Source organism: Haliaeetus albicilla, chromosome 19 (genome assembly GCF_947461875.1).
Source record: "Haliaeetus albicilla chromosome 19, bHalAlb1.1, whole genome shotgun sequence".
NCBI lineage: Eukaryota > Metazoa > Chordata > Aves > Accipitriformes > Accipitridae > Haliaeetus > Haliaeetus albicilla.
The window spans coordinates 20,786,410-20,812,921 of NC_091501.1; the positions used below are offsets into that span (position 1 = coordinate 20,786,410).

Here is a 26,512-nt window from a genome sequence, read left to right on the forward strand (position 1 = left end):
CAGATTTAGGGGAGGTTTTTCATGAAGTACAGTGGGCAATGCATCTCCTGGGCTATCTCCTAGACTAGCAGTTGTAGCATTCAGATAATTCTAGCAGGACAAAGATTAAGTCCAGGCAAGACGACAGAATGCTCCACTGTTCACATCAACACTGGCAGCATTAGGGATGGACATACAGCTTTCACTCTGCCCTTAATGGACAGCATAACAGCATGATATTTAAATACATGACCACTCCTCAAAATGACTGTGTTGTTTCACACAGTTTCTACAAAAATCCTTAACAGTTGTAACATTTTCACCACAGATTACGGATGAAAGAAAGTCCATTTGTCAGAATGGCTTGCCTTCTCTATGACTCCCCCTCTTAAGTCGAATCCCTCCCTCTGAATTAGTCACAGATCTTCAACCCTTGTGAATATGCTTGGCCCTACATGCATACTACATTCATACCAGTTTACACCAGCTGTGCACTCATACCTTTATGTTTTCCTAAATTTCTCATCTCCTGCATACTATATATTCAAGAGCATCCTCTGATTTATCAGGAGATAGTCATACAAAACCGGCAATTATTTTATTCTCATGCTTGTTTCTCCTCAGAAGATAGCTTCACAAAACAATTTATCCAGCTGAATAGGTTCCTGACTTCTCTTAACAACTTATCCTTTTTTGCCCCTATAGTTTTCTGCCTCCTCACTGAGTTGAAAACAAATTTGGGCACACATGTTAAAATATATGAGTAAAACAATTTGGATTTAAAACTTCTTTAAAAATTATTTTACATCATTCATTTTTGCACCACTGAGGTAGTGATAACTTTTGCACAAGACTTGGAAACAACAGCTGAAGGAAGATTGGAAGCTTTTACATTGTCATGACCATCTAAATGACTGTAATGCAGTGTTATGCTCTGACGGTTTGTCTATACTGGAGTAGCATATGTGGGCAAATCCAGGCTACTTTAACCTGACAGCACAGGTATTAATAGGAACAAGGCGCAGGCATTACAGACTTAATCATAATTCACGTTGCCAAGTGAATTATTATGGTCATGCTGAAGTCCTTGCTATCAAATTTTCCCCACTATAGCTATGCAGCTACTTTGTTTGCCCCACAAATGTACATGTATTAGAGAGTAGCAATGCTACTCTGTTTGGGTTTAGGTTTTTATTGAGTTACTGTAATAGTCATTTACATGTCAATGCAACTAACTGTATTGTTTATTTGACCCATACTCCAGCTGTCTGAATAAACATTAATTCCTTCCCCTCTCCAAAGAGGAACTAGACTAGGAGTCCTTTGCAATATTGTTCAGCTATTTCCCTTGGGGGTGATAAACACAATGTATGGACCCAGTTCCGCTTTTCCAAAGAAATTGTCCCACTGAGTCAAAAGAACAAAGGGTCAAGGCTACTGAAGCTTGGTTGGATCACTGCTACATAAACATAGCAGAGGTTCTCACTGCAGAACCAGGCAAACATTTTCAGGGTCTCACTAGTAAAGTTAAGGTTATACTCCCCTGAACTCTTAATGGCAAATTAAGAAATAAGTGCAGTCAATATGAGGCAAAGGAGAAAGGTGCTAGTTCCACTTCATGAGAAAAGCTTCACTAGCCCTAAGAAGCCACTCTAGCGTACCTCCACAATTTGGCAAGTCTCCCGTCAAAAGAGCAGACTAGAATTTCACAGCTAGTTAACATCTAATTAATCAACATTAAACTATTTGGCAGTAGGCAAAATTATGGTAACACTGTTTGAATTAAGCAGTCATTGCCATTCACTAACATTATGTACAATCAGGTTCCTGGAAGCCCTGCTGCAGTGAAGCAATGGGGTCATGTTGGAACTCCCTGGCATTTACACTGCACTTTTTATTCTAAAGTATGTCCCATATTATGGGCTAGGACTGTCAGACATGTCTTAGGGTGGTCAGTCAACAAGAGCTGTGCACCCACCTACTGTCACCTCTGAAAATCTCAGCCCATAAACATACATACATGGAATTTCAGCAGCTCCAGGGAATGACACTAGCAGCTAGCTGAGGGCTCCAGTTCACATTTGCAGGAGAATGGAGCTACAGCACCTCAGACAGATACTGCTGGCCTTACAGTTACAGCTTATTTACTTACTTAAAGCTGCTGGTTCCCATCCTCTCGTGGAAGTTACTGCCCCCATACCAGAGATTATTTAGCACACACATATCTGCTCTTGAATTATTTGCAATCTGGTTTGTTCATGTCAACTGAAAATGGCAATGGTGTACATGAATACGAGACCAAAGAACCGCTCAGGAGTAGAACTCCAACCTGTTCGCTTTCCCTGCTACGGAGATGATTACCTCCTTGAAGGGAGACAAGGCGGAAAATTGAGGAAGAACACTGTTAGCTGACATAGCCAAATTAACTTCTAAACATCAACTGGACACTGAGGTAAATCACTAATGGTTGCAGTTATGCTTCCCAGGATTGCACCAGGACAAAAATCATACTGCACATCACGGGGTCTCTAATGACCAAAAGAGCTACTGCTTTTAACTTAACATCTAAAAATGCTACGGCCTCCATGTCTAGATTCTTATGAGCTCCTCAAAACACCTAGACCACACTGTGGCTTTAGGGAAAGGACTCTTTCTTTCTCTTCACTTTCTGATTTCCTTCTCTAAAGAAAACGTTGTGCCAAAGCACACACAATCCCAGGGTGAGCAGCCAAGGTGAGCAGAGAAAGGTCTGCTTTACTTTGTCCACTACTTTCCAACTCTCAAAGATACAAGGGAATAATAGTGACTATGACTTAAAGGAAATTCATCTTCCCAGCGCTTCATCAAGTAGGAAGGCTAATCTTCACTTTATAGTCCGGGAATGCATGGACCTGTTGAATACATAACTGAATGCGATTCTGACCTGGAGACTAGAGCCTAGGTGCCTCAGCTCCTCACTGGCAAATGCACTAGTATGTCCAACAACAGGTGAGATAACTCTTGAATATGTTCCTTACCCTAGCCTAGGCAGGCAAAGGAGACATAGTCAGGATTTAGGAAAGTCCATAGTCAGCAGGCTGAGTTGCCTTGCCCCCCAGGCTCCTACTAGCCACATGGCCTTAAATGCCATGAGAAACCACAGCTTGCAGATATCTTGCACTCAGGTCCCACGTGGTCCATGGAAAGGCATATGCTGAACAATTCTTCAAGAGCAGTCCAAAACTTGTGCTACTGCAGCTTCAGCCTCCAAGAAAGGGAGAAGGGGAGAGTTTCTGAGCTAACCAAAGATAGCAGAAGGCCTTGCCAGAAGTACGGGGAGCTGCAACTTAGCTAGCCCCCCAGGATTGTGTTATTTTGACACCTAGCAGACAGATTCCTCAGCAATTCAGTCTTTCAATCTGCTTTTTGCTGTCAACAATCTCTATACTGTTGAACACTGCGGGGAATAACTTTGGTGAAAGAAGTGCCATTGACAGAGTCTCCTTACATAAGGTAGCAACTGGTAGGAGGTGGTGCTGGTGACTGCAGGTGAAATTAATGGGCTGTCAGATCCATTCTAGGAAAAAATGTGCAAAGATCATAAAAATCTCTGTTGCTAGCTGCTGTCTTGTTTGCTGCCTCAGAAGAGGTGCCAAGGACAGAATGGACATGGAGACCAAATTACCATCTCCTTGCTCTCCAAGCAGTTTTTCCCAGGTCAGGATTGAAAGCATACAGTGGGCAGGGCAGGGTGCCGAGGAGAATTTGCGCGGCTGCTGTTTTGACTGGATTTGCTTGGGACAGGAGAGAAGCCAAGTGCAGGACAGCGGTCTCCAGCCCACCCCTTCGGCCCCTTCCACAAAACTATAATTCACTTACTGGAAAGAAAACACTCAGTGTTTTGACTGGTTCAGCTTGCCTATCACCAAGGAGAAGAAATTACTACATATATTCATCATTGGCAGGAAAGGTCTCCCAAACAATTCTCCTGATCCACCCCTCTGCAGATGGCTGCTCTGGACAAAGTACTGCCTGTCCTGAATTCCCAGTTTGTCATTTTCCTTCTATCCTCCATCTAGAGTCTCACAACTTCTGAAAGCTTTAAGATGCAAGTGCACCATCCTACTAATGTGCAAAGATCTGAAAACGCCTCTTCCCCAAACTATTAATAACGATGCATATAGGAGGAGTCCATGGGGAGAACCAAGTAACAGGTGGTAGAGATAATATTACACTGGAAAAGAGCAGAGCTGCCACTGCCCATGTGTTGGGAGGCTAATGTCTCACATTCATTGTCGTGTGGTAGAATGCACTTGGAGCACTGAGAAATGTCACACAGATGTCATACACAACCTGCCAATCCAAGTCCAAGACTTAGTTCATTGTACCAAACTCCCAATGCCAAAATCAAGGAAGAATTGCAAACACTGCCTATGTTTCAAACCCACCAACTTTTAGCTATGGTGTAAGTAATTTAAAGCACCATTGAACAAACATGAACATCTCTTTCTCAGTCACACTAGGTCCTAAGTGCTATCAGTGATGTCAAGAAACCCCAACCCTGGTGTTTAAAGTCAGGCTTCTGGTGCACAACAGATCATCTGGTATAGTCAATGCTTAGTACAGTAATGGCAGGTTCCTGCCTCAGGTTCTTCAAGCTTAAAACTACATATATACAAAACCGACTTATTCAATGCCTTGATTTTTTAAGTCTTTGCCACCTGCAACCACCACTTCAATTCAGAACCTTTGAAAATTCAATCATATCTTCATGTCTCAAAACACCCCTTCAAGTATTTAACTCTACTCACCAAGTTTAAGGTTATTGGTAATTTGCTTTTGGATAATACTTTTATCCTAAAATGATGCTACAAATTCAACAGTGTAGTTGAATTGCTTTACCCAACACATCTTTGGACATCAGCAGTATATTTGTATAGCTGTCCAGAGCCATCAGGCAGCAAAATGAAAAAGCACCCTAGCATATACTGTTACAGAGGTATAAAAATGCAGAGGGGCATAAAAATCTCAGCTGAAATCTAGTTTTCTTCTGTTAAACTTTTTTTAAATCACATTGCCTTATCTGTGAAAAGTGTTTGGGGGGGGTGGGGAGCATTGCACTACACTACACTACATCTATTGCAATACACCAAACTCAGGAATTCCCATGACACATGTTAGCACGGTGCATTACAGGCATGGCTCACACGCTGCGTTTAAGTATAAGACTGCATTACCACAATATTTCAGGCACGTTGAATACAATTTTTGCAACAATAAGGTTTGGAGTTTTCCTCAAAAAAGTCCAAATTTTCTGGAGCAAAAGGTTTTTTTGAACTGCTTTGGTTAATATTGCCTTAGAGATCCTAGCTGAAATCTTACAACAGGATTAATGTAAGTACTCCTGTGAAACACACCGCAAATCATAAAAGTGCCCCAATCCTTTCTTATCCAGAATATGACATGAGGAATGGTGTTTTCATCCCTGCTACTGTCTACACTGAGAAACAAATACAAGACCAAATGATTTACTTAAAAGCCTTAGAAGCCTCCATTCAATCAATGACTTGACTTGTAAACTTTGCTTATTTGTAAGTGACAGCCTGTAACGTTTCCACCAATAAAACCTGATGTTAACTCCAGATGGGATTCAACAATGCAAGGCTACCAAAAAAAAAAAAAAAAAAAAATCAGAAAGTCAAAATATTAAACCAAGCCCAGAAATATCACTGTCATTATAAGTGTACAGATGCAGAGCCCCAGGACAGCATGTATACGTTGGTGTAAAGGTGTTTCAAATCCTATGTCACATCTCTATGCAAGCCGAATTTCAGTGAGTTGATACCCTCTGGACACCAGACACCTCACGTGGACCCAGAGAGAGTCCAACTTAACGACATCCCACCCTGTAAATCCTTCAAAAGCCTAACTTAGGTTGGTCTGACATGATACATAGGCCACACTTACCCTTCTGATATTAAAAACCAAACACACACAATCCCCAAACCCAACCCTACAAGCGCAAACACACACTAACAGTTTCGATAAATAAAATCACAGTTGCACTAGATCACAATTTCATGATGATTTCTCTCTCCTTAATTCAAGGAATTCAGTGTTTTATTCTCTCTGCGTAACATCTCCCTCTAAGCTCTTCCTTTTGGGTCCTGAAACTCCCAAAGCACTTTAGAGTGACAGCACACAGGAGCCAGTGCTCTTCACCAGGATGTGAATTGTTTCCCGAGATCCCCATCCCACAGCAGGAAGCAGATCTCGCAGCTCCTACTTTTCCAAGGACCATTTCTTAGAAGCTATCCCCTCTTCCTCTTTTTCCATTCTTTTGTCACATCAGACTTCTGTTTCCTTTTCCAGGCAGTTCTTAGGGCAATCAATACCCAGCTTTTGTCAAAGGATACCCTTCTCAGCAAGGTGCTGCTGTCGCTCCCAAGTATTTCTCTTCCACCCGGAACAGGGCTGGTCTTTTACTTTTTGTTTCAACTTTCCCAAACAGGCTTTGTTGTACTCTCACAGAGGCGAATCCCATGAGAAGCCTAGCTCAGTAGCACATAGTCTGCGGGTAGTAAAATTATGTTTCCCCAAGAATCACCAGCCACTAACGCTCTAAGCACCAGACACTTGAACAGCAGACTCCCAGCCAACATTCTCCAACTCAGTTCTGGAAAGGGTGGCCTTGGGACAGCTGGGAAGTTGCACCTCAAGGCACTTCGGTGAACTCCTCCTGAAAGCACCAGTTAGGAGGCTTTCTAGTGCCAGTTTGTATGAAGAGTAAGAGATATGAAAGCTCATTTCTCATCATCTCACTCCTGACCTGGGGTTGAATTATAAGTGGTAAACTCAAGGTGAAAGGCTCCAAATCCCATTACACATTCCCTCAGCCATCTAGTGTGCAACTGCCCCAAGCTGCTATTATTTTTAATCTCGTAATACCTCTGATAATATCGATCACCAAAACTATTTTGTTTGTACCCTGAAGCACAATGGCACAGTTTTTGCAAATTTCAGCTAACTCACAAAAATCCAAATTGAGTGAGGAGGCTTTTGCCAGGCTGATTTTGCCAACTTACCAGAAGTCATTTCAGTAATATATTATCAGCATAATCCAATTTCATTATATGTCTCTCTTATCTTTTGTCTGTCCTTGTGCCTCCAGTAAATATGCATCTGTAAATTATTAGTACTTGGATAACACAAAATGCAGCTAATGAGATAGAGAAGAGATGGAAAAATGTTGCCTCTGACTGAGAAGTTACTCAACACCGAGAAAAGTGAACACACATAAGAGTACACAGAGAATAATTTCCTCTGAATTCTTCTCTTATACATAAATAAAAAAGGGCCCAAGTCACCAGTAGCAAATAAAATCTCCAGACGCTAGTCAAGAACAACTCTACAGATGACACTGTGAAAGATACATCTTGCTCCAGGCCAGAATGAGTGCCTCGTGCAGTCAAGAAAAGATCTCCAGTGACAGTCGTGGCTGCATTAAGTTGCCTGCACAGGGAAAATTTGTTGGGAGGCAGCAGTCTTTTAACAGCTCGCGAGGCCACTGCTTTTAAAGTGAGAACTTCACAGCAAATGGGTACCCTACAAAGGGTCCTTCCCTTACCCAGAATTTGACGAGGAAGAAGGCATTAGCTGGCCCCCTTTCAAAGAGCTCCTTCAGGCCTCCTTTTTTCTCAGGGAACTTGTCATAGATCTGCCGGATATCCACTGCCTCGAGGTAGGGGTCATTGTAGCTGGGGCTTGACTGCCCAATGTGCACAAACAGGTGTTTGTTATACTGCAAGAAGAGGAAAAACATGGAATTAGGAAATCGTCCAGTACTGTTCAGAACATACTGAACATTCATGGTTCGTATACGGAAGAATACAGGAAGTCACTGAAGATTTGATAGCACTTTCTAAAAAGGGCAGAAGTATTAGCAGAAATACCTCTGCTAATACCAGCTCATGCTGTTCTCTTTCCTATCAATACAACCATGCTTCTTGCTTCTTCTGAAACATTATTATGGTTTTTTTCCTATATTTACTCCTAAAACATTGTCTCATGCTGCTGCTATATAGTCTGAAATAACCTGAGATAGAGTGTTACCTGTCACAGGTCACTCAGTCAAACATCAACCCTCTTGTCCTATGAAGAGCTGCCTTCAATCCCATAGCAAGGTACCAGCCAAATACTATCATCTTTTCTGAACTTTTCTATCTCAGACAGAGGAAATGTAACTGGCCCATCACCAATGTACGTCTCAAGATGCAGTATCACAAGGTTTAGTGAGACAGGCAAATATTACTACTCCTGCTTTATAACATCTATGAAACCATGGAAATACATTGATAAAAATTCATCCCAGTTGCCCCCAAATTTAAGTTCCCAGCACATCAGAGAAATACGTGGCTTCATGTGATCTTACCATCATCTGATTCTGGGTCTATCCTCCAAGGCTGAACGGGACAGATAGAATAGCCCGGCAGGGGCTGTACCACTGTCTTATCACCTCAGTGCCTTGAGCTCTGGTATGTGAACATCCATGACCCTGGAAAGGGAGGCCAGAAGCACATGGCACAGAGCTGGCTATATCGCTATAGGCAATTCCATCCTCTAAGACAAGGATATCTTATGTTTCCCCAAGATGGCTTTCTATTCTCAGAGCAATGAAGCAAGTATTTCCATACACATATAGTAGTATAACATATCCATGATGAACGGGAGCTACCTGAAGACCAAAAATTAATGAGGGGTGGAAGTCAGGTGTGTATCTTACTGTATCTTGGTCTTGTTGTTGTTCCAAGAATGCAGAGAATTCTAACATCCAAAGTTTGGAGCTAGCAACCCTTCGTCCTTGCCAAGCTGGTGCTGATGGGGAAGGCGAGAGGCCAGTAGGAGACTCAAACCCTAAGCACACAGGATTTATATAACAAAATTTAGAAAGAGAAAAGTTGGTAATAGTTTTCCAGTAGAGCACCTGCTGTCAAAGCTGACTAATTACATTTTCTTATGACTTCAGTCATCATGCAAAAATATCATTCACAAGGTCCTCACTCTACCTGTGCTCTAAATGGCACTGTCAGGGTTGGTAATGATGTAAAAGACAATCTACCTGTTTTTGACACCAGAGAAAACACGTTCGGCAACTTTAGGAGGACCTAGATTGAGCCGTAAATGAGCAGTGAAATAAACGGCTTTAGTATCACAATGAAGCACCACCATTAACCTCTCAAAATGGGGACACGGAGAAGGAAAAGACATTTGTTGTTCCACTTAATGAGAAATTGGAAAGTTAATCATGTTATGATGGAAAATAGTGTTCTTGTACATGCAGCATGGTGGAAGAACAGTAGAGATACATAAACTTTTATTTTCTGCTGAGCCAGGAGGAAAAGAAACCCCCAAACAACTGACCTAAAACAGGAAAAAATGTTTTTTAAAATAAAACAAAATTAAAAAGCTTCAGCTCTCTCATTAAAAGGATGGGAACGAGTGATAAGGGGAAATCATACAAAAATTAATTTGGGGTTCACTGAAATATTTCAATAGGTAAAATTTTTTTTTTATATATTTTTTAATCTTCTTAAAGTGCTGGCTATTTTTGAAGTTGGAATATAATTTCAAAGCAAGGAACTACATTTCCTTACCTACCTGGTAATGGCAGCGGAGGCTGTACAGCATAAGGTTGTTGAGAAAAAGGTTTCACGCTACGAAAGTACACAAAGAGAGATGGTTAACAAAAAAACAAACCAAAACAAACCAAAAAAGGGTTCTTGACCAACTGTTTGTGCAAATTAGATCAAGTTATTTCTCCTGAGGGAGAAAGTGGCCTAAGTGTCTTTGGGAAATTATCTTTCTGTGTGGGCAAGAGAGTGTCATGGAGAAAAATTCAAAAAACAGTAAGGGGCCTATACTGGACTGAATAAGATTTCCCTGCAGGTGGGTCAGGAGGCTCTCTCTGCAGACTTGTTATTCAGAGATCCTTATCAGACTGTTAATACACTGGTGCCCATCCATTTATCCTTTCCTTTCAACCACAGATAGATTTAAATTTATGCAAGTGGATATACGTCTGGTCTGGATACCTCTCAGACATTTAGGCCCAGATTCAGAGATGTTCAACACCCACAACTGAACCTAGGTTTCAAGACAGCTCAGCTCCCTTTTAACACCACTGTAAGAAAAATCAGGATCTGGAGACATAATCTGACATCAGGGGTGGCAGATACTTCAAGCTTCTAAAAGAAGCTCTCATATTGATGCTTCCTCATTCACTGTCAAACTAAAGGCATAAAATCTACTTTTTACTTCTCCTAGGATGGCTTCCATTCTTTTACTAGCCATTTTTCCCCACAAGGTATTTTAATAGCATCTGTTCCCTGATCTGCTCCACAAACATTAGCCATAGCACCACAAGAGAGCAGGAAAACATGGCTTGGGTCGAGAACATACACCCTTCCAGCTGCTAGTCCTTAAATTGCTCCTGTTAGGTTACATGATAAAAAGTGTGTCTCCATACAAACAAAAGGAGCACAGAGGAACAACGGCAGGTGGAACAACCTGAATAATACTCTGACACAACTACACCCAGGGCCATCCCTGGTGATCAGCCCATCAAAGGCTCATCTCCCCCTGGGGCAGGGGAGCCCCAGTAAGCCACCAGAGAAACAGAGCCCCTGCCCCAGCCCCTCCCAGGGCTGTCCCACAAGAGCCATCAGCCCCATCATCCAGGTGTGACACCAACCCAGTGAGCCAGCTGGGGCTTACAAACCAGTCACCTTACAAATTCAGGGGGTTACTGCCTAGACGGTATGGGACATGTTATGGAATGCAAGGGAAGAGCATTTTAGGACTGCACAAGAGCAGTTTAGGGGATGTTTAGGGAGAATATGGCGATAAAAGGTGCCAGTCATGTGTAAGAAGGTCAGTACAGTTATCTGTCCGCGCCCTGCACCTTGTCGGTACAGTCTGTCCTATCTCCTCACTAAATTCGACTTCTAATTGTTTTCCTGCATGAGGAGCTCTCAGTTCTGCGTGTGTGTGTTTGTTTCTGGAGTGCCAGCAGCAAGTGGGGTGTGATCACTAGCGATTATCAAGCTAGACTAACCAGCAAGTAGGTGGTTTGGGAGCCAGCCGTGTGTCTCCAGGGTTAAGGATGCTTTCCGAGGGACCAAGAGGTTCAGGCCAAATGACAGAGGGACTGTGGAGTCTGGAAGTCGACTGCAAGATGAGGAAAGTGAAGATCCAGCTACTGGGTGGACTGTGTATCTAAGCCCAGTTACTGGAGGGACTTACTCTGTGTGTGTGTGTTTGTGCACGCATGTGTGTGCGCACGCACATGTGTGTTTGTGTGTGTGAGTGAGAGGCCTGCACCAGCAACTGGAGCGGGGCTGTAGCCTCAGGGGCTCACCTGCCTGGGTGCCAGCACACCGGGAGACAAGGGATCCATCCCTGGGCAGCTGCTGGGTGGATCTGCAGTGCACCAGGGTTTCCTACTGGGTGGATCTGCAGTGCACCAGGGTTTCCTACTGGGTGGATCTGCAGTGCACCAGGGTTTCCTACTGGGTGGATCTGCAGTGCACCAGGGTTTCCCACTAACGCACCTTCGCCCTCAGCAGCCAGAGAGGGGTACAGGATGAGGCTGCTGGTGCCGTTTGTGTTTGTGCGAGTGCTGAGCGTTGTCTGTCTTTGCTGTTCTGTATGGCCAGCTGTGTGCATATGTGTGTACGTGCAATGTATATATGCGTATTTGTGTGTGTGCCTACTGGGAATACACACTCAGCCTCGCTACTGGTTGAACCTGGGAGCACAGAGCTGCGGCAGCCTCACCTCCATCAGGCTGCTAGATTCAGCAGCTCCCTAAAATAACCCATATTAGGCTGCCTGAGTCACAGGACACAGTAAAGGGGTGTAATCCATCTTGAAGGTACCATACAAAGACATAGGGTTTTATCTATTTAAGATTCTCTCATGACTCTAAGTTTGTCTTCAACCGTGGGCCTTAAGTCTCAGATCCATGGTCAGGGAATCTGTCTGAGAGCAAAGGCTACGTTATCTTAGCATTTTATAAATCTTGTAATAGCTAATGGTGTTCCTCGGGCAGCATAGAGGAAGCAGTAGAAGCACCTCCTTTGGATGCTCACATGAAGGAATACTCACTCTTGGGAAGATCCGGCTTGGCCTGGCAAAGCTCCTTGCCAAAACTGCAAAAGAACAACATACAGGCAAAAGTCACCACTCTTAGAACAGAGATGAAAAGCAAGGCTTGCTCCTTTCTGAGGAAAGAAACTGCAAGCTCACAGCCTTCTAACGATGTGACTGAGTTATATCTCTTCTTTCTACATTCGTGGTTTCATCCTTGTGGAGGTGCTGACAACGCACTACTACTAGTGACATACAAGTGACTGACCCAGCGGTGGTTTTTAATGTTAAATACTATGAATGCACCTTGTGCCTCCATCTCCAAAGCTTTAACGATGGTCTTTCTCTTGGAGGGACCACTTTCCCCAGGAGAGCTGCAGGGCAGTATTTTGGCAGAAATCAATGCTCAGCAAAAGCTCACTAGGCCCTGCTCAGTGGTTGGGGGATGCTGACAGGCCTCATCTCTTAAGGATTTTATATAAGGGCCATCAATGTGTGATCTAAGCACTCAGGATGAGCTTGGGAATGATAAGCTTGAGAAAGGGTCAGGATGGCCCAAACGGTTTTAATTCAACAAGATCCTGGACTAAGAAAGTGATACCTACACCTACAAATATTTCAGGCAGCTGAAAACCCAAAGGATCTGATTGTTCTCTCACTTGTGTCATTTAAAAAAAAAAGCATATATAGTGAAACTCTATTGTTTTACATCAGTGTGAGCAAAGAATCAGACCCAAACTGTTGAACCATATGACAGATTTGTTCTACAAAGACAATGCCTTTTGGCCCACTCTTTCTGATGTTCTCGGGATTTTCCCCAGCAGGTCTCAACACCCTTTCAAATACTCAAGTGTATTCAGCCCAACTCCACCAAGACACTGATTCACTCACCCCAGAAACAGCAGGGTAGGCTGGTCGTGGGAGACCAGGCAAGGCCATTTTACTATGGAAGGCAGTTGCAGAGATAATCTGTGCAGATGACATTGTAGCCATACTCTGCATGGCTTTATCTTTAGCTGCCTGATCCTATGGGCAAGAGGAGAGACAGAAAAAACAGAATTATTATAATGATAAAGAACTTGCCTGGTCTAATGCTGCATAACCAGGATTCTCATCAGCTTCTTTGTAGGGAACAAGCACCTCTGAAAACCTGGGCAGCAGAGACTCACCAATAACTGTCCTAAGAACTCTTCAAAGCATGTAAGTCTTTCACCCATTACTGTAGCTTCAGATGTGACTAACCATCCTTTCTGAAATGCTGGGATCACTGGCTTAGAGACTGCTAAGTATTTATCCTTTCTGTCTGAAGGCTTTCAGCTGCACAGCTGAAATGTTTTGTAATGGAAAGTACAACCCTAATTGACTCTTGTGTTTTAATGACTGATAAGAATATTCAATGGGAACGACTCTTCTTATGGGTTTTTTTAACCCTCTAAAAAGAAGTTCACAAAAGGAGTTTGTCATCATCACTGCAAAAAGACTACCTCAGTCTGGGACTGCATTAGTCTCAGGTAGAATTGATCATTTTATTCCCATCCCTGGGGAAACAGGAAATCTTAATAATCTCTCAGGGCACATATGCAAGGATGTACCCCTTTTTATTTTAACAGAGCTGTGGAACTGCACACATTTTTACAGGCAATGACAGTGCAACAGCTAGCGGGTCTGATGTATGATTAAGACAAATAGCATTCTTCATTTCTTCTTCCAAGGAATACATAGACAACCAGAAGTACTTCCTCACATTCTGCCTTTCCTCCTATATCCCCTACAATTAAACTCCATCCTTCAAACACTCCACATTTATCTGTGACATTGTAATTATAATGGCAATGCCACAGATGAATTCATGACTTGCAGAAACTGCTGAAAGAGGTAAGCTCTTACTGCCGTCTTCAGGAATTCTCACTTCCCGCTTGCATTCATTGAACTGCAGTAAGTTCTCACCCTTGGGTCTCCTTTCTCTCAACTCCTCCACTTTCTCTAAGGTTTTCTAATGTTTCAAAGCCCAGGAATCCTGATGTGTCTAACACAAAAACATTTGGAGGAGGCATAACAAAAGCTCCAGAATAAATGATAACGTTTAAGTGGAATGATCAGTAGAAATGGGCAACACTTATGTATCTTCTTTTTTACAGTATCTGTGACTCCTGCTAGTACCATTCAAGTGAATGGAGGGGAAACATTTTAATTGCTGAGAAAGTTCCTAAACTTCTCCAAAGCTATGGGAAAGTTTTTCAGAATCCAGTTTAAATGATGCTTTAGGGAATACTTTAACAATTACCTACAACATGTTTTAAGGGTAAGGATTCTTTTCTGTTTTTTCATGACATACATAAGGACCATTACCCAGTTGTCATTGCAGAACCAGATTTTTTTCCTCCCCTTACTTTCTCACTGGAAAAATCATATTTCTCTACCTGAGTTTATACATGAGTTTATGGGGAATAAGCATTTACTTGTGGAAGTATTAAAGTAAAAAAAGAAATGAACAATTAAGAAAAGCTTTTATCTGTTAATCCCTGTTGTGTTTTTCTGTTTTGTTTAAATGCCTGACAGACTGCTGGAAAAAGCATGTTTTTGTAAGACATCTCCTTCCTCTTTCAGCTAACAGTTCTGTATTCATTTGTATCGTGTTTCCAGTTTTAAAAAAAAAAAGCAACAAAAACTTTTACCAAACATTTGCAATGTTTGTATTTTCTTTTATAATTCTCAAAATGAATAATAATAATACCACCACAATTTCCCTGTTTTTCCTTGGTACAGGTGATACCTATTAGCCACCCAGGACATGGAAAACTGCTGACTTCTGGGAAGAGATTTTTCTCCAAGCTTTACCCTACCTTGATCTGTTATAGCCACAGTGCACACTTAGAGAAGACACCCCAATTTGTGTGGAGACAGTAGTATTTTAGTAATCGCCCTGAAAAGTCAGCGTGTAGCTGCTCTGATCTCTAAGATACAAACATGAAAACGTATTTTCGCTATGGAAAATGAACACTGATAGAAGAGCACACAGCTATCAGCAGGAACTTGGAAGAAGGGCAGCAGCTTTTGCGATTTCATTTCCTTGCTCTATGAAAATGACTAGCGAAAGCAAAGAAGTAAATGAGTTGAATCAGTGCTACAGACTTGCCTCTGCAGGCAGAAAGGAACAGTCTGCTACTGGGGAATGGTTCACTGCAGGCAGCTGGGCAGAGCTCACAGCATGGCCTGGGGTGGTGTAAAAGGAGAACAACCAATGGCTCCGTGGAGCTCCCTGAGACACCTTCGTTCCCTGAGAACAAAACCGGCCAGCTCCTGTGTGCTAAGTGGAAACAGGCTCGGCTGACTGGCTTTTCAATCATGCCAAATCCCAGAGCTGTGACATGCAAGGAACGGAATCAAGGTTACAGATATAAGAAGCAGTAAATCTTTTAACACCCCGGGCAGTTGTTGTTTCCTACTCGCTCTAACTTGCCTCTCAAGCAGGCCTCCACCTGAATTGACCACTTAACAGCACCACAGGTTTCAAGCTTAGGCAGCCCTACCCAGAAGCACTGAATTAGATAGATAGAATTAGAAGTGGCTCCTTCTCTTTATCAGAGCAGCTGGAAACACAACAGGCTAATGACAGACACACCATTTTCTAAAAAGGAGCTGGGGGTGGGATGTGGGGGGTGCAGTCATGACTTAGAGGTAATCACTGTTTGCAATAGAGATGCATGCACTCCAGCTCTGGTCAAGACGGAGTGCCAACAGTTCGCTCACAGACAGTCTGCTTCTCCTGGTGCCCAGCAAGGAGCTGCCCAGACAGCCAAGAGGAAGCACATACTAACAGCCATCCACTCAACAGTCAGGGCTGGACTGGGCTGTCAAGATCCTCACCATCACCTGAAGCACAGAAGATCAGGGAAGCAAACACACTTCCCTCCAGATCACTTATTGCCATACCAGATCGGGAAGGTCAGCATGCACCTTCCTTCTCTGGCTGCCTCGGTGATACATAACAAGGACCAGACCTCACATCCTGCTCGGCAAGCCCTTCCTGGATGGCTCACATTCTAACAGGGGACACCCTCCTGTGCAATTGTCACCATAAACTTGATCTTCTTGACATTTCTGGCAATTCAGTCTGAGCACATGAACCATCTCCCTGCTTCAAATCTGAGTGGAAATAAATGTCAAGAGGTATCAGTCCATTAGCGTGATCTCACAGCTCTTCCTATGGAAAGGAAAACACAGATTTGCTCAGGCTAGTAGTCCACCATTTTCTTTCTCATTAGCCCAGGCCTCTTCAAATCAGGTCTGAATTAATCAAGGGGCAAAGTCTATTCAGCTGGCACCATTTTACCTGAGAAGATGCCAGGTGCCTTTGTTGCTTCCTCTCAATGGTTATGCCAACTCAGAACACTTCCCACAGACAACTCCACATCACTACCACACGTAGAGGCGGAACTAGCACCGCAGTAACTGTAAGGCTACCCTTTCCCAAGGTCACCACAACACCAGAGACTGATTACTGGTCAGCATTTGTAACCATAAACCCCTCCTTCTCAGGTAAACACTCTTTGCAACTCCCAAGTCTAAGGGTCTTTCAGACTTGGATGACAGCAGCATAAACCAGAGGTAGAAATCAGACACATAAAATGTAAAGTTACTGTTTCTTTATTCTTTAAATAGAATTGCTCCAGACGTCACAGAGCTACAACAATACAAGTGTTTGCACGACACTACCTGGGAAGTACCTTTTCCTCCCCAGCTTACTACAGTTCAGTGGCTAATCTCATCCATTTTTAAGGCTATTCAAAGAGGGAATGGCTGACTCAGGGGGCTTGTGTGATATGTTAAAGGATACCCATCATACCTTGAGCTTGGCTTGGATCTCTCTAGCTTTCCGCCTTGCCAGGACCTGGATGTGACTAGATACCTGCATTGAAAGACAAAATCCATCTTCATTCCAGTGGAGTACTTGGTAGCTGCTTGCAGAAGTAAACGTACTTTAGGCACGTTGTGCAATAGGGAGTTATTTAGGGTTGGGGGAGAGGTGGCTGAGGCAGCAATGAGATGCTTTTCTGAACATAACTTAAGTGTCATGAAGTGAGGTAGGGGACCAGCAAAGATGGGCCATTTAAGGCCTTTTCCAATTCAAATGGCTTTATCAAGCCAGAGACCTCCTCTAAAACTAAAGACCCCATCCTTAAATCTAGGGACTGAGAGTTCTGATCTCTTTGCCCCCCATCTTGGCCTCCTCTTGGGAGAAGGGAAACCCATGTTCCACATCCCTGGCCACTACATAATGACTCTCAGAACTTCCCCATATCTAATGTGGGCCAAAACGCATCATAGAATAATTTGGGTTAGAAGGAACTTCTGGATGTTACCCACCAACCCCTTACCCAAAGCAGGTCCAGGTTGCTCAGTGCTTTGTCCAGCACAGCCTAGACTATCATTCCCAAATTACAAAGATTCCTTTTTCATCCCATGCACCAGGCATTTTCAAAATCACCATTGGTGTCCATCTGTCTGGGCTGAACAAAGAATCTTCATATGGAGGACCACTGATGTCCACCGAAACATTCATTAGTAGACCAAACAAATAAAATCACACACCGTTTAACAGAACAAAAATTTGTGTGTCACGATGTGGTTGGGAGACATGAGCATTATAATCCTACTGTAAAATGCCTGAGCTGACTCTTCCTGTTATCCGTATTAACCAGCTCAGCACAACAATGTCTTTCCAGCAAAGCCAGAAACTAATAGCAAGTGAACAGCAAGTGAGTTGTTCTCATAACACCTCATCATGTCTAGTGATACAAAGAAGCTAATGTTTACAGGGAAAACTTTACACTTACCTGTTTCCTTGTGCGTGTTTTCCCTGTTCTCAGCTTAATATAGCGCGCAATCAGCTCATTTCGGCCTGGAACAGAGAAATAATACAAATACAGGTTTAGAAAGCTATGACCCCAGGGAAAAGATGCACGATGGAATTATCTATCTATAGCGATCAGCAGCGGGATGACACTCTGTCACACTATTTTCTACCTTAGAAAAGTACTCGTTAGTTCACACAGTAGAGCTCTGAGTTTCAGGCGCAGAACTTTGGGCTGCAAATTCTGTTTCCCAGCTTGCATCTGTATAGCTTAAAACTACCAATAAAAAGAAGAATCATATGCTTTGCTTAATAATTACATTACCATAGCGTAGAAGATGTAAACAAGGATCAAGATTGCCAGTGCAAAGAAGGAAAGCCACTCACCCTAAAACATTCAGAAAGGCAAGAAGGAAGATCCAGGAAATAACAGGCCAGTCAGCCTCACCTCAATCCCTGGGAGGTGATGGAGCATGTAATCCTGGAAACCATTTCCAGATACATGAAGGACAAGAAGGGGTTTGGAAGTAGTCCACATCAATTTACAAATGGGAAATCATACTTAACCAACCTGATAGTTTCTCCAGTGAAGTGACTAGCTTGGTGGATGAGTACAGAGCTGTATATGTTGTGACTCTAGTAAGGCTTTTGACTCCACCTCCCACAACATCCTCGTACGCAACCTGACAAAGTATGGGTTAGATAGGGCGGACAAGGAGGTGGATTGAAAACTGGCTGAATGGATGGGGTCCTGCTTGACAACATGCTGACAACGAGCCAGCAATGCACTCTCCTGGCAAAGGCAGCCAACAGCATCCCAGGCTGCATTAGGAGGGATGTTGCCAGCAGGTCAAGGGAGGTGGATCCTTCCATCTCTGCTCAGCACTGCTGAGGCAACATCTGGAGTGCTGGGTCGAGTTCTGGGCTCCTCAGCACAAGAAAGTTGTGGACATACGGGAGCGAGTCCAGCAAAAGGTCCACAAAAATGATTAAGGGGCTGGAGAACCTTTCATATAGGGAGAGGCTTAGACAGCTGGGACCGTTCAGCCTGGAGAAGACTCAAGGGGAGTTTTTATCAATGCATATAAATACATGACAGGAGGCCATGAAGAAGAGGGAGCTGGCCTCCTCTCAACAGTGCCCAGTGATAGGACAAGAAACAATGGGCTCAAACTAAAACACGTTAAATTTCATCTGAAAACAAGAAAAAAACAACAACAAAAAAAACCCAAACCAAAACCAACTTATTTACTGTAAGGGTGGTCAAACAGTGGCACAAGCTGCCCAGAAAGGTTGTAGACTCTCCATCCTTGGAGGATACTCAAAACCCAACTGGACACCACAATCCCGGGCAACCTGCTGCAGCTGACACTGCTTGAGCAGTAGGACCAGACTAGACAATATGAAGAGATCCCTTCCAACCTAAATGAGTCTGTCATTCTGTGAATCTAAGTACAAGAAAATAAACAACAATGGGGAAGTACATGGAAACAGTTACATAGAATTTATCAGTGTGACATGATACAGTGAATTAGAAGTGCTTTCAGGCTCTTGCAGGCATCCTCAAAAAAGGAATATTCTTCAGAAGAGAGATAGAGAAGGAAGCTTAGCTTTGTGGAAGGGTATGGGGAGCTCCCATAAACAGGAAGGTGGGGCACTGGCTGGGACAGGTGAAGGGATCTTTGTCCAATTATGGAACAAGCATACATTGCAGGCACTGAAGACAGTCACATTTTACATCTTGATTTTAAGAGATGACAGTGAGATTATGCCCTTCAGGGCCAAGGGAAATGAAGACAAGCAGCTTTATGTTCAATGTAAGAGGAAAGGCCAGTGTAGAGATGCAAAGAAACGATGGTCATGGTGACAGATGAGGGAAATGGTATTAACAGTAACATGAATGAAACGTGAAGCTACAGGGTCACTGGTACAGAATTTGAAATTGCTTGGAATGAGAGCAGGAAACTGCAGAAGACTCAGGTCGAGGATTTAAAAACCAGGCAAAGAAGCAGAGAAGGCTGTGCTACTGACAGCTTCAGCAGTGAACAGGAGAAGCAAGCTTAGACCCAATTCACAGCTAGCACCACAGAACTGTTTGAGAGTGGACACCAAGACATGAGGCAGACTATGCACCAAGACATGAGGCAGACTATGCACGTTCCACACACTGGCTCCCACGTCTCACATCTAAGCAGACTTTATTCTCTTCCTGGAGATGGAGGAATAAAGAGCAGAAACAGAAAAGCAGCAGCTACACATCTGAACTCCAGGCTGATTCAAGGCAGAAAACATGACAGAAAGAGCAGGCTTGGCAAAATAATACATTTGTGGTGACCACATTAGCAGCGACATAGTACCTCGATAAAAAGTTGGGTGTGGGAAGTGCAAGGCTGTGAGACATCTTATATGGCTGCAAGCGTTTGAGGAATGAAGCAGGAATAAACTGGGAAGCAAAGCCACAGCTCTTGTAAAGTGTATTTATAAGAAAACTATAAAAACCCAGTATTTTCTATGGAAAGTTTATGGGCTGAATAGAGAACTTGTACATTAGGACATCAGAGACATCAAAAAAGCACGCAGTGAAAATAGATGTAATATTTATTCCAGTAGTTTAATATTATATGAAAGAGTTATCACTTGTTTTTATTTTAAACCCCTGTTTAACTCAACTCTAAAAAAAAATGAATGCAAGGAAAGACTATGCTAGAGATTGACCACCAAGCCTTTAGGGAAGGGCTGGCAAAACTCCTAATTCCATCTGTTTCTGAAACAGAAGAATGTAAATGTCCATGACTGCATTTAGGCCATGTTCATGAAACATAACCGAAGCACACATAGGGACGGGAAGGCATTTTACATTTACAGATCTTAATCTTTTCCTAATGGTGTCATTACAGAAGCTCTCCTTATTCCCCTGGGAGAAGAATCAGGTCTGTAGCTGAGAAGAAAACAGCTCCAGCTCCTCTACACACAAATTAGAAACTACTTCTGTGCCAGAAACACAATGGCCATCATGTAACCACTGACCTCTTCAGTTCCCACAGTTTCAGCATTAGCATGGTGACATGCCCAGGAGAGTTTGATGGGAGCAGATGCTGTTATGCTACCTTCCACCTGGCTGCTTTTCCAACCAGTGTAACCATTTTTACAAAGCCGAGACCAATTACTAGCCACACATACCCACAACACCTTTTTCTAGTGCCAAGAATAATATTTATGGCTTTTCAAAGCCTCCATCTGTTGGACATGGATCCAAGTTGAAAGGTAAGAAGCAACTGAAGTGATTCTTCTCGCACAGATGCCGGCACATAAGAAATTTCAGAAGGACAGTTTGACACACATCAGAAGTGGGAAACGTGCAGAACAAAACAAGGTGCTGAAACCCCATTATCTATAAAGAAACAAGAAGGAAAATTTGTATACACCAAGATGACCCTTTGAGGGGCAGGGAATAAGTTAATGGAAGAGAGAGGAAAAACCAGCCTTGAGAAGAAGTGGATGTGGAGAATTTCAGGCAAACTTTCAAAGGGTGCATATTGGGCTATAGTGACAATTTGAACAGATGGAAACTCTTCGGATACTGGTTCAAATATGGGTCATCCTTGCAAAACTAATTTTAATGGATTCTCAACCAGACATAATAAAAGTTTAGGAGCAAATTTAGCTTTGCTGTGTTCCCATGAAAGTCAAGAAATTATACAGACTGAGCAGCCTGACAGAGCACTATTCTGCTTCAGCAGTAGGGGACTGCAGGGGTAATCTGTGTGAGAGGATGCCATGAACAGTCCCCTGCCAGTCACAGTCGATTCCAGCCATCTCCAAAATGGATGAAAACAACGATCAATCAAAACCTCAACCAGTCAGAGCAGCACAAGCTACCTTTGCTCAAACATATTTTGGAAAGGGCAATAGCCACTAGGGGCAGGAGACACAAGAGAAGACACACAAAAGGAGACATGAGGAGGCACAGGAGGAGAAATGCAAGGTATGTAAAAAGACACATTTGGAGAAAAGGAAGGAGAAAAGGAGACATGTGGTAGGGGACATTGTTGGGGACGTGGCTGGAAAAGTACTCTTGGAAAGAGGTGTTCCACGGCAGAGGAGTACACTTTGAGGCAACTGCAGCCTCTGGAGGACCCATGCTAGAGCAGGGACAACCCTGAAAGGACTGCAGCCCATCGAGAACCCATGCAAGAGCAGAGGAGAAGCAAGAAGCAAGGAGCACCTGAGGAAAAACACTAACAAGCAAGGACTTGCAGAAAGAAACCTTTACACAGTGACTCCAAACTCCTGTGCTACCCAGCACTCATCAAAGGGATTAGAAGGGACTGAGCGTTACAGAGAATAAAACATGGGAGGCCGAGACTAGGTAGCAGGGAGGAGAGGTAATAAACTGTAGTTGAGCCTGGGAAAGTGGGAGGTGTTTCCCTAAGTGTTTAACTGTTTGTCTTTGACAACATCAGCAAAAATTGCAAAGCTCTCTCAGGCCATGTAATTCACTGGAGAAGACTAGAGGGAGGGGAAACTGTTGTACAAAGTGCACATATTAGAAGCTGGTATAGAAATTCTCTAGAGAGAGCATTCAGGTGTGGATCCTCAAAATTTCCAGTTTTAGAATTCACTTCCCACTTGCCACCACCTCTGATACAGTCTTCCTCTTCCAGAAGTGTGTCCCCACAGAGCCTGGGAAAAACAGAAAGGTGGCAGGGTATACTAAACTAATAAAGATACTGGTAGCAAAAACCCCAGATCACTCTACAAAGACATTAGCATCACAGGGATTACTAAATATAGAACTATGCAAATTGCCAAGCCTAGTAAAGTGCAGCAAGAACTTATTAAATTACCATGAATCAAAACTGCACGAGAAGCAAGTCCGAAATGTCTTTTGTTTTTCTTATCAGAATTAGATGTAAGCAGGTATTATGCAGCTGGAAGCCTGTAGGTTCTCAGCCTCTGGAAAGCACTTTCTTTGTTTCACAACCCTGGCTGCAGGGTCAGCAAAGACTAGCACTCCTCACTTGGCTGGAACAGGCAGCGCTGTCATAAACCGTCAGATGGTTCATTTTTTAGAGCCATGTAAAGTGTCCCTCAGTAATCTGATCATATGTTGTGTTCTTAGAATAACTCCCGCTGAGGCCTGCCACGGTCACCAGAACCTGCCAACAGTTGTGCCTCCTCTGTTGAAACTGCGCATTGGGTTTCATGAAGCTCTAGCCAACATACCAACTGCAGCACAGCACCCAAAAGCTCTTTATCCTCCCTGTAGCCTTCCCCTTGGAAGCATGGCATGAAAAAAAAAAGGAGTAAAGAGATACTCTCTTATGTTCTTTACTTTTCGCTCCTAACAGATAAATTTCCAAGGGCATCAATTTAGCTCCCACTCAGTGTTACACTGAATTGCAAAATTTTGCATTCAGTAGTTATCCAGGAGGGTGTTGCTAAAAAGTTAATAAACAGGCTTTTTGATTCTCCATGCTACACCTGTGTTGTCTTTCATTGTAAGAGGAGAGAATTATCTGCCTGTAAGAAAGGGGGAAAATCAAGGGAATTCCCACAGCCATAGAAAGCATTTCCCCGTCCTACCTCAAAGCTTCGTGCTGGCTTTCTGCTAGTAATGGTATATTACTGCTTGTACAAGAGGCAGATAAAGCATCTCTTTAAGCCTTGTACTGCCTCGCACACCTGTTGCCAAAGAAAGCAGAAGAACCAAAAGCCTCTCTTCTGTGATGGGTGAGAGCAAAGAACTCAGTGATTTCTGCAAAATCCTTCCAGTGGGAAACTGCATGAAAGTATCTGCTTCTTGGTAGAGATACCTTTTCCGTACCCAACGCAAACATACACACCTACCTGTGAAGTGCAGCAAAGATAAGAGAACTACAGAAGCAACTATCCAGCTGCATCCAGTGAAAGCTTAATCAAAGCAAGGTCAAGGAAGCCATCTCAACTATCATTTCAATCTCTTTGTGTTACTTAATGATAGCTCCTCGGACATGGCTGTCTCCTGAACTTGCTAACCATTTAGTTAGCTGTTGATTACAATCAACATAAACATAATGAACTGTGTGCATCAAACAGCATGACAAATAAATCTAGACACAAGAGGGAATTTAAGGACACCTCAGCTGTCCACCAAATGTCAATGTTTCTCTGTGCATACGAACCAAAACTAACTGCCGAGCAAGTCTTACCAAAATGACACTTAAGGCAAAAGCAGTGTGTGTTATGTTCACATGTGCATATAGCACTAACTGCCGCTGTGGTCTGCCCCAATCCATACCTCCCTGCACATCCTTACTTTCCATCTCTCATTCCACTGTCTCCTCCTTCCAGCTACACTAAATGCCTTCCTGGGCATCACCTTTTCCAGAAACAGGGCTGCATTTGTCAAAACTCACGTTTTTGTCTTTCTGATGGCTAATCCCATCTTCTCATCAGGATGCACAGCACTCAACTCTTACTGATATAATCCTTAACATTAGTTTTAATGCTGTTATTATTAGACTCTCCCTTCATCACAAACCATCTTTTCTTACCAAAGGCTTGGTGAGAAGATTCTGCTAGCTTCCCAATTTCCCAGCCCAGTTTTTTCAAGGCAAGAGAAAATGCAGTACATGACCTTTCCTTCTCTGGCCTTGGTTCCTTTCATCCCTTTCTATCTTCCTTAACTTTTGGCAACTGTTAATGTTGTATCTTTCTTGATTACTTAGCACGCTTTCTTTCAACTTTAAAATCTCTTTTTCAGGAAACTTGTTTATGAAGTTTTAGACTTTGGCCTCTATCTCCTACAGGTCCTTCTCCCCCTCTTTCTGAGCTTTGTCTTGGTATACAACTTAAAAGAATACAGTGATGGTGTTCAGCGCCCAAACTATTTCAAAGGCTTAATCCTTCTCTCCTTCTCTGTTTCAGCTCCTACTTTTACTATTGTCATGGTTTAACCCTAGCCAGCAACTAAGCACCACACAGCCGCTCACTCTTTCCCCCCAGCACCCAGTGGGATGGGGGAGAGAATCAGGGGAAAAAAAAGTAAAACTCATGGGTTGAGATAAGAACAGTTTAATAAAACAGAAAAGAAGAAACTAATAATGATAATGGTAACACTAATAAAATTATAAGGGTAATAATAAAAGGATTGGAATATGCAAGTGATGCACAATGCAATTGTTCACCACTCGCTGACTGATGCCCAGTTAGTTCCCGAGCAGCAATCCCCCCAGGCCAACTCCCCCCAGTTTATATACTGGACATGACGTCCCATGGTATGGAATACCCCTTTGGCCACTTTGGGTCGGCTGCCCTGGCTGTGTCCCCTCCCAACTTCTTGTGCCCCTCCAGCCTTCTTGCTGGCAGGGCATCAGAAGCTGAAAAATCCTTGAATTTAGACTAAACATTACTTATCGACAACTGAAAACATCAGTGTGTTATCAACATTCTTCTCATACCTAACTCAAAAACATAGCACTGTACTAGCTACTAGGAAGACAATTAACTCTACCCCAGCCAAAACCAAGATAACTATTAATTCCACTATGAGAGCTGAGGCTGTCCCCAAAGTCAATAAAAATTCTGCAATAACCATCTCCGTATTCATCCCTATCTTTCCACCTCTCCTTAGGAACTTCCACCCTCACTCCTCCACCATTAATCTCTAAACTCTGTTGTTTGCTCTTCACTGGTCTTCAGGTTTTGTTGGCACCTATAAACTAAACATACTGAGCAAGTAATTCAGCGTGGTGTCCTGTTTTTCCCATTTATCTGGACTGCAACTGTGGCAAATCCCTGTGGGAAGTAGCCCCAACAGCCGTGGACAATCTCAAGAGCAGTATGTTTATTTTTACTTAGGAGCTGGAGACAACCCTTTAAATGATACATTAATAACAATGAAGTTCACTCTGATCAAGCTCCTTTCGAGGCTTTTTTTAACATCCTGTGTTTTTATTCCTAACTTCTACACTGAATCCAGAGAACTGTATTCAGGAGGCAATAAAAGAACTTAAAACACCACTATGACCATCATACTAGGATCGCTTCCCATGAAAAGAGACCATAGAAAACAATACTGCATTTTAGTGCACTGGCCTATCCTATGAAGACATCTCTCCCCTCACAAATGCAGAACTTCAGTGCTTAATAGGTTCAAGCTCCCATAGTTACACATACCAGAGAATTTTATATTCAGCTGTGGGAAGAAAGTTTCCTTACTCTGATCATGTATTCCATGCTTGAATTTGCTCAGTATTAACCTTCCACAAGAAGATTCCCTGAGCTCATGCAGTCCCTACAATAAGGGGATTTTGAGATGAAGACTCAAAGAAAGCTGAGCCAGTACTTCTGAAAAATATCAAAACAACCAGATCCCTGAAAAGATGAAGTGATTAGCACCACCACATCGTCAGCTTTTCCCCAACATACCTGTTTTCATCATTTGAGTGCTGAGCTTCTTCCTATTCTGAAATGAAAAAGAAGTTGAAGCTTTATTTGCCAGGCAGAATGTGCCAGTCAAGCACCTCACGTGGGGAAATGGCAGCCGAGTGACCAATCTGTCTGAGGTCA

The 26,512-nt window shown here is 43.0% G+C and overlaps 1 protein-coding gene across 7 annotated transcripts in view; it reads right to left on the reverse strand.

The window, feature by feature from the left end:
• TEAD4 (TEA domain transcription factor 4) overlaps positions 1–26,512 on the reverse strand; it is a 59,255-nt gene that overhangs the window by 7,103 nt on the left and 25,640 nt on the right. For 6 of the 7 annotated variants that reach the window (XM_069806707.1, XM_069806705.1, XM_069806710.1 and 3 more), the window contains 7 exons: positions 17,943–18,007; positions 16,952–17,014; positions 12,997–13,131; positions 12,124–12,167; positions 9,616–9,671; positions 8,741–8,871; positions 7,586–7,759 (listed from right to left, as the gene is read on the reverse strand). In XM_069806707.1, coding sequence (XP_069662808.1) covers positions 7,586–7,759; positions 8,741–8,871; positions 9,616–9,671; positions 12,124–12,167; positions 12,997–13,131; positions 16,952–17,014; positions 17,943–18,007 — 668 coding nt within the window. The remainder of the gene's footprint in view (positions 1–7,585; positions 7,760–8,740; positions 8,872–9,615; positions 9,672–12,123; positions 12,168–12,996; positions 13,132–16,951; positions 17,015–17,942; positions 18,008–26,512) is intronic. The other variant, XM_069806711.1, reaches the window with a different exon arrangement.